We start from the raw sequence: 8,730 nt of genomic DNA on the forward strand, positions 1-8,730 counted from the left end.
CCCCCGGCCTGTCACTACGGGCCCTTGTACAAAATACAGGATGTGGCAGGAGTTGAGCTGGTTTGAATTGTGAACTCACTGAATGACCTTTTTTGTTTCTTAAGACTATGGCACCAGCTGACTCTGCAAGTTTTGGACTTTGTTCAGGACCCTTGCTTTGCCCAAGGAGATGGACTCATCAAGGTGAAGTGCTTGGTTGTTCCTAAAGGTTTTATCTGTCTGTAGCTGAGGCAAGTGGTTGTAGTGTGGTACTAGTGAAAGATAAACAACCTGTGACTTGACCCTGGAGAAATAGTAAACTGGGTGAAATCAGCTTTCTGGGGCTTATGCACTAGATGTGAACGTGCAGGACTTGGCTGGTGTGTGGAAATTCTGCTGAAATTAAACGTGACAGTTTTAGAAGCCTCACAGTAATTCTTTAATCTCACTCAAGATTTTTGGGGAGGGAGGAACAGAAGGAGCCTTTTTCTTTCCCCTTTATAACAAGGGGTTTACAGCTGCAGGCGTGAGGTGGGTTGCGAAGTGCTCACACACACTTGGAGCTGCCCAGGAGCCTTTTGTGGAGACACCTGAGCGCTCAGTCCAGAGTCACACGTGGTCTGTGTGCCACAAGGAATCACACGCCTGTGCTCTCCTGTGTGGTTTTGGGTTAGAATTCAGCTTTTCAGGAGATAGTTATGTGCATGAGGGAGGGACAAGGCTCCTGTCTGAGTATGTGCAAACAGTCCTTGTGCCCTGGTGGCTGAAGGCGAGCACCAGGTCGGCTCGTGCTGTAGTACCCGCTGGCTTGTGAATCGCTCCGTGCTGCTGGTCTGCAGGGAGAGAATTATCTAAATGAACAGAACTTTCTAAAATAAGCAACTTTTAGCTCCTGGATCCCATGCAGTTCTGTATCTGCTGCTCACTGCTTTGCTGGAAAAATGACTTAGAGTGAGTGTCGTGGCTGGAGGCAAATGTCCTTTTGCCCTGACCGCCCGTGTCTCTGTGCTTGCAGCTCTACGAGAACTTCATCAGTGAGTTCGAGCACAGGTGAGTTCGTTCCCCGGGCGGTTTGTAGGTGGCTTTGCTCTGCTCTTGGCTGGGGCTGTCCTGACCGTGAGCTTTTGTTCCAGGGTGAACCCTTTGTCCCTGGTGGAGATCATCCTGCATGTCGTCAGACAGATGACAGGTCAGTGGTCTTCCCTCCCTCCTACAGCATTTTCAGCAGCCTGTGCCTCTGAAAGGTGACGAGGAGGAACAGCTGGGCCTGCAGCATTTAGCTGCCATCTTTCTGGTGTGGTGAAAAGGGGAAGCACCAACTCGGAGAGCTTAAGAAAGAGCAGCAGGTCCACTTCTCTAGAGAAGTGGGCAGTGGGCAGAAAGCCCGGCCAACGGCAGTAGCACCTTTTGAAGGTTGAGTGGTACCTTACAGAAAAAAAGCTCGTCCAGTCTTTGTGAATCCAGTAGACAGATTTATTTTTAGGTGAAGATTTAGTTCTGTGGGAATCCCTGACATTGTTTTTTAAATTCTTTTTTACTCCTACAGATCCCAATGTGGCCCTTACTTTCCTGGAAAAGACTCGAGAAAAGGTATTTTGGGATTTTTTTCTTTTTCTGGTGGTGCACCCGCGGAATTTACTTTGCGTGTAAGTGTAGGTGGCATAGCCAGAGGGGCAGACACGTGTGTGTTCAGCCCTGCAACCCTGCGCTGGAGAAGCTCTGCTCCGTTTCTCAGCGAGCAGCTCTGTGTCGTAACGCAGAGACGTCTTCACGAGCGGAACGGAACCAGCGCGGTTTAAGCTTTGGGAGCCCCCCTGGCTGCGAGGGTGGCTCCCTCACCCCGTGTCCTCACCGCAGGTGAAGAGCAGTGACGAAGCCGTCATCTTGTGTAAAACAGCCATTGGGGCACTGAAGCTGAACATCGGGGACCTGCAGGTCACCAAGGTGAGTGATGATCGAGCGCTGGGGTGTCTCACACCCCACAGCAGTTGCCCCAGCCTGGACGTGCTGTGCCCGTGCTTCGGTTTGCAGTGAGAAACCCACAAAGGTGCAGCTCCTGGTGTTCCCAGGAAGACCTGTGGTTCTGGTTTAAAGGCCTTAAAAATGTGTGTAACATGCTTGGGGCCAGACCGCTGGGGTCTCAGTAGGGTTCTGATGGACGTAGCCTTTTGTCGTAGGTCAGGGCTGGGCCGGCCGCTAACACGGACAGACGCTCTCTAACCCCCTCTTCCCCCCCCAAAATGGGAAGGAAAAGGGAATGAAGCCGAGAGACTTTGGGGTTAGAGAAAAAAAAACTAGAACAGCTTTAATGAAACAATAATAGAAATAATAGTGGAATGATAAAAGTAAAGAACTATATACAACTATGGATAGTAGCCCGATACCAAACCCGACTCCCTCCCCCGATATCAATCCCCGCTGGTGCTGCAGAGCAGGAGGCACTGGGGCAGCCCCAGGCTCAGGCGGGAGCTGGATACAGGAGCTGGATTCGGGAACTCGGGATCGGATCAAAAGCAGGAGGTCAGATGGAGCCCTCCCTGGACACCGGCCGGTGCAGAGAAGGGCAAAGAAGAAAAGGGAAAAAGGGACAAAACTCTCGTGATCACTCAATTTATACTAAATATGATACATATGGGATGGAATACTCTTGTTGGTCACTGTCCTGTCTGTTACCCCCTGGAGGTGCCACCTTTTACTTCCTTGTGCCTCCTCTCACTACCCGGCACCCCCAGCGTGGCACACAGGAGCCAGCAGGGGCCTTGGTCACTATAGGAATAAGGACCAGCAAGAGCCTGTCTGCATCCCAGTCCCAGGCAGTAACTGTAACATCAGGTGTTATCACTGCCAGTAGCACACACTGTCTGCAGAAACATGCTGCTGACTTCAGAAAGTGCAGCCTTTTAGATAAAAATCACTAGGTAGGACTAGGTTGTAGCTCAAACCCTCTGAGGGGCTGTTGCATGGCAGTGTCCTGCAGCTGGCCACCTCAGAGAGGACGAAGGAACAGCTTCGTGCCTTCCAGCTCGCAGCTGAGAGGGTCTCATGAATTCCAGTGTGCGAGCTGCTGGTGATGACGGAGTCAGTCTAGTGTTTCCTGGTGGGGGGGATTTTTTCATCTCTTGTTATTTTGGGTTTTTTTAGAACCGTCTTTTAAAGCTGAGTTTTTTTCTGTGCAGTGCAGCTTTATTTCTCTTAGAGCAAGTACAAGGCGTGATGGGTTTGGTGGGTGTAGAGCACGTATAAAGGGTGTTTGTGTCTGTAGGTATGACTGCAGGGTTGGTTTGGGGGATTTTGGATGGTTTTTTGCACCTAACTACTAAGAAAAGGGAGAATGCCATTGCTTTCTTTTTGATGCTGAGACAGTGGCTTTGGCTGCGGTCTCGCCTGCTTTGCTGCCAAGCGAGAGTTACTTCTGGAGCACCTAAGAGTGCTGCAGCCCTTGGAGCAGTGACCTGTCACAAAAGGGCTTTTCCTCCCTCCAGGAGACCATTGAGGAGGTCGAGGAGATGCTGAACAACCTCCCTGGGGTAACTTCAGTTCACAGCCGCTTCTACGACCTCTCCAGCAAGTACTACCAGACGATTGGGAACCACGCCTCGTACTACAAGGATGCTCTGCGGTTTCTGGGGTGCATTGATGTTAAAGATCTGCCGGGTAACTCCTCCTCTGCAAAGCACAGAGCTTCCAGTTTTCGTTCTCTGATTTATCACTTCAGTCTAAATAAATGTGCTGGCAGAGAACAGCTTTTCTCAGCGTTGTTTTGAATCTGCTGTAGTTGGGCCAGAACCTGGCTCGAAAGGGGAAGAACTCCCAAGAGCAGTGGCTGAGGAGGATCCTGCCCCAGAGCTGCGCTGGGGTGATGGGAGGGAGGAAGTGCTGCCACCAGAAGTGACAGTTTTGTTCTGCTTCTCCAAAATCTTCACTGAGGTTTCAAAACGTGGCCTTTCTGTGTTACCGCTGCAGTTACTGAGGGCTGCTCAGTGTCAGGCTGGGTGAGAAGTGGGCTGGGGATGACTTAATAGAGGCACAGGGAGGAGGGGAAGGACAGGGTTGATGGCGCTTGGACTTCCACTTCATCCAAACTGGTTTTATTCAGGGCTTTTTCTTTGCTTTTTTCAGTGTCGGAGCAGCAGGAGAGAGCCTTCACCCTGGGACTGGCAGGGCTCTTGGGAGAAGGTGTTTATAACTTTGGGGAGCTGGTAAGTCTTGTGTTGCTTCAGCTGTGGAGTATCAGGAGTTGGTGTTACCCTGTTAACGCTGTCCTGCCTGGTTTCTGCAGCTCATGCACCCCGTGCTGGAGTCCCTGAGGAACACGGATCGGCAGTGGCTGATCGACACACTTTATGCCTTCAACAGCGGGAACGTGGAGACGTTTCAGGCTTTGAAGTCGGCGTGGGGTCAGCAGGTCAGCGAGCTGCTCTGGGGTTTAAGGCCTGGGCTCATATTTACAGAGAACACTTGGATTCTGTGGACCTTTACCTCGAGAATTCCCAACTCTGTTGCACTGATTTAGTTTTGATCACAGTATAGGAGTGTTTCCTTCATCTGATTTCGTGTGGTTCGTTTTCTTTTGGCTTCCTGCTGTGTCTGTTTGATTGAAACTAAAGAGGAATCCCATGTGATCCAAGGGCAAAGCAAACAAAACCGCCGTGCAGTCCTGCACAGGAGGATAATCTCTGATTTAATTTCCATAATGCAATTCACTCCCGGTATTAAACTGCCTCTGACGCTTCAAAGAAAAAAAAAAAAATGGTGTTGGGAATGAACTCCCCTGGCCAGGGCAGAAGTTATCGACAGCAGTAGCTTGTGGGTCACCTCGTGTGTCCCCTTGTGCGAGGCTGTGGCCTTTGATGGAAGGTTGCCTGCCTCATGTCGTGCTGCGTTTAATTGTGCAGCTCTTAGCGATTTGTTTTATGGGACTGGGACCGAGCAGCGGGTGGGTTGTAACAACCTCTCCCTTGTAAATGAGAGTGATGGGTCCCCAGGTGGCTTACTCCTGTCCTCCCCCACAGCGGGGAAAACAAGTAATAATGAACCTATTTCTTCAATTTAATCCTCTTTACAGCCGGATCTGGCCGCAAATGAAGCGCTTCTGCTGCAAAAGATTCAACTGCTGTGTCTTATGGAGGTGAGCCCAGAGCGGTGGCAGGTTTCGCGGGGGGAAGGGGCTGCTCCAGTTGCCCCGAGGTGGGGATGGCACTGGGAAACGTTCTCGTCTGTGCTGGGTGCTGCGTTCCCTCCGCGTACGGCAGGTCAGGGTGTGAGCAGCTGGCGCAGGCGCTGCCTCTGGGTGGTGCTGGAAGGCAGGTCCTGCTGGGGAGAAGCCTTTGTGCGGTTCTGCTTGTTCTGCAGCTCCTTCAGCCGGGCTGTGGAGCTGGGGAAGAAAAGAGCGAGCTTTGTATCTTGAGGCTGGCATCTGAGATGATGACTCTGGAAGTGTGTTCTAGTACATCAAAGATTTCTAAAACACAGTTAAAATCTTACTTTCCTAAATGCTGAAAATCCTTTCCCTGATAGGTAGCCCTGAACAGTTTCTTTCCTGTCACTCGGAGGCTTTGGTTCTGTTGTTACCAAATCCTGCTGGTGTATAAACCTCCGTGGCCCTGGATCCTTTGCGAAAACTTAAATATTGAGTTGTCTGTGAGCATACATGACGCTCCACATACCCACATACCAGTATGTGTGTAAGTTTAGGTATATCCTCTTCTGGTTTGTCTTGCTGCGAACAAATTTTACGACCTCTAGGTACTGTGTTTTGTCTGGGATTTAATACCCACTGACACGTTTCAGCACAGGTTCATCTGCTTTATTTGTTGCCCTGGGAAATCCGCTGTGTGGAGCAGCAAGGCGCATGTGGAGGAGGGAGTGGTACGACTCCTTTCTGCCCGTGTAGATGCTCTTTTCTTTTGAAGCATTTTGATTAAATGTGAGAAATGCAGCTGCTCCTGCAGGCTGAGAGCTCAGCAGGGCAGTAACAGGGAAGCTGTGCGTGCAGTTGGAAAGACTAAAGCTGTGTGGGATTTATTTGGTTTGTTTGCTTGAATCCAGATGACTTTCCCCCGACCAGCCAATCACAGACAGCTCACTTTTGAGGAGATTGCCAAGAGTGCCAAAGTCACCGTGAACGAGGTGAGTTCAGACAAACGCTTTAATGTGCGAGTTCCAAAGCTCTAAAAATGTCTGGATAGACCTACGGCTGTAGGCGAGCTCTAGATGGGAATGTTCTGCCCTGGTCTTGGGCATCTGCAGGACTTTAACAAGGAATTAGCTGCTTGGTGCTCCTGTTCCTTGGTAAATAGGTTTTTGAAGATGCTTAGCCTGAGTTTTAAGTTGGGAGGGAGCTCCGTGGGTCATCTGTTCCCAGCTGCTGCGGTGAGCAGCTGTTTCTTTTTTCTCCCAGTGAAGAATCTTCTGTTATCCAGGCAGAATCCTGCCTGTTGACCCTGATGGGTCTGTGAGCAGCTGCCTGCTCAGCTCCAGGCCGCTGACCACTGCTGGGGCTCAGCAGTTTAGCAGATTTCCCACTCATCTCTGTGCTGTAGCTTGTCCACAAGGATGTGGTTAGAAGATCTTGTTGAGTGCTTGACTAGAGGAAAGGTAGAGGGCTGCTCCCCGACCACTGAGCGAGCGATTTAGTTAAGACGATCGGATTGGTCACGCACATCTCACCTGTGGTAAATCCACGCTGACTTTTTCCAATGACCTTGTCCTTCCTGAGATTTCAGAGAAAAGAAAGGAAACCTGCTCTTAGAGAGAAGAAGCCTCTCCTGTATGTTTAGATGTCGAGACTCAAGGCAGGATTGAAACCTAAAAGGGGATGTGCGAGAGAGGCTGCAGCTGCCGTTGGTTTCATTGTGTGTGGGAAATGGTCTTGCACAAGCTGCTGCCATTTAAAGGTTTTATTTGCATTGCTGGTGGGAACTGAGTTTCCTTGAATGATTTTTTTTTATTTTTAGGTGGAATTGCTGGTGATGAAGGCGCTCTCGGTCGGCTTGGTGAAAGGCAGCATTGATGAAGTTGATAAGAGGGTGCACATGACGTGGGTACAACCACGTGTGCTGGATTTACAACAGGTAAGGACCGGCTGGAAGGTGAAGGCAGCACTAACTTGTTTTGGTGTGTGGGGTCACCTGAGAAGTGAAACCAGAGCTGCAAAGGATCACTCTCCGAGAATTCATCTCCTTGGTGCTTGTTGCAGATGCTCAGGGAACAAGGAGGTGTATCTTCTCTTCCTTACTCCTTTTCACGTTGTTGCCTTTAGCTCTTGCCGTGCCCTGTGTGTTTTGCTGTGAGTAATTAGAAACCCAGCAGGAGGTGGAATTGGGGTGTTAGTGGCACTTCTCTTCGGCAAGCACGCAAACCACCGTAAACGAGAAATGCTGCTTTGCAGAAGAGCGCAGACATCAGTGTGGCTGCTTCCAGCCACAACGTGTGACAGAAAACGTTGGGAGGTTGTGGGTTGCGGGCGGCACGCTTGTCTAGGGAAGAGGGAAGGTCGGGGTGATAAAGACAGGGGCACTGAGCTGCTCTAGTTCATCCTCTTGACGTTTTAGGTGACTGTGTAGGGTGCCTTTACCTTAAAAAAAACACCCTAGTACCTGGAGTACTGGCTGCAAACAATCCCTTTTGTGCGTTTCAGTTTAACTTTGAATGTTGTATGGTCGAAGGTCTCATCTTCTCCAGATATGTGGGGTTTGAGAAGTCATTTGGGATCTTGCGTGTTTCTCCGGGCAAGGTGAGCGTTGGTGTTCCTGGGAGCCGTGGCCTTAACGTTCTCGTGGGCTTGCCTTGCAGATCAAAGGGATGAAGGACCGCCTGGAGTTCTGGTGCACAGACGTGAGGAGCATGGAGATGTTGGTGGAGCACCAAGCCCACGACATCCTGACATAAGGACCTCGCGCTGCCCCCGGGAGAGCGATTGCTGCGGCCACCGGCCTCGGGCACTGACTCTGTACTGAATTCTGTTGACAGGGGTGGGTGGGCAGAGGGGGGAGCAGCTTTCTGATGCTTGTTTGGAGGAGTAAGTGGCCTTTCGCTGTGTAACCCTTTGGTGCTTGGAGTCAAGATTTCCCTACGCGCTCGCATGAGCGGCCCTGCCCGTGGGAGCTCCCATCCTGCTCCCACACAGGTGGGGCGGAAGTCCCGCGGCGCTCGATGTCTCGGTCATGCTGTCACGGAGCGGGGGCGCGTGCCATCGGAGCGGGGGCTGTTTGCCGGGCGAAGGGGCGGCAAAAGCTTCTTGATGGAAACGTGCTTGGGAGGTGCCAACCATCGCCGCGGGGCATTGCTGGCCCTGGGGGGCACGGCCTCCCCCAGTGATCCCCTGCCGCAGCCCAAAGGAAAGCATTCCCGACATCATCTTTCACCTTTCGCCCTCTTCCTCCACAACCCCTCCTCCTCATCTGCAGTAGAGGGAGTGTTTACTCCATCAAAGGGTTTTTTCCAGGATTACCGTTTAGTGGATGTGTTTTTATATACTTTTGGGGGTGGTTGTCTCTACGAACACTTTGTGCTGAAGTGAGGCGCAGCAGTATTGCTGAAATAAACTTCTCTGCCTTCCCTTTTCTGTAGTTCCATGTGCGTTGTCCTTGTACCTTGTAGTTGAGCCGCTGCTCTGTTTAGAAACTCGCTTCCTGTTTTAAGTTTTCTGCCCCCAAACCCCTCTTTCCAAGAACAATACGGTTTTAATCAGCCTGTGACTCACCAGAGGGTGCGATTGACAGCGCCTCAGTATGTAAGTTATTGCCAAGT

At 51.0% G+C, this 8,730-nt stretch overlaps 1 protein-coding gene across 1 annotated transcript; it reads left to right on the forward strand.

Annotated features, from left to right (window-relative positions):
* Positions 1–104: 104 nt before the first annotated feature.
* PSMD13 (proteasome (prosome, macropain) 26S subunit, non-ATPase, 13) lies at positions 105–8,108 on the forward strand (the record flags this gene model as incomplete). The annotated part of the gene is made up of 12 exons (XM_009868254.1): positions 105–183; positions 995–1,029; positions 1,113–1,168; positions 1,526–1,569; positions 1,837–1,923; positions 3,462–3,633; positions 4,099–4,178; positions 4,259–4,384; positions 5,045–5,107; positions 6,028–6,108; positions 6,936–7,052; positions 7,774–8,108. Coding segments are annotated over 12 exons (1,036 nt in total), but the record flags the coding sequence as incomplete, so codon positions are not given.
* Positions 8,109–8,730: the final 622 nt, after the last annotated feature.

Source organism: Apaloderma vittatum, unplaced genomic scaffold, assembly GCF_000703405.1.
Source record: "Apaloderma vittatum isolate BGI_N311 unplaced genomic scaffold, ASM70340v1 scaffold7814, whole genome shotgun sequence".
In the NCBI taxonomy this organism is placed as follows: Eukaryota; Metazoa; Chordata; class Aves; order Trogoniformes; family Trogonidae; genus Apaloderma; species Apaloderma vittatum.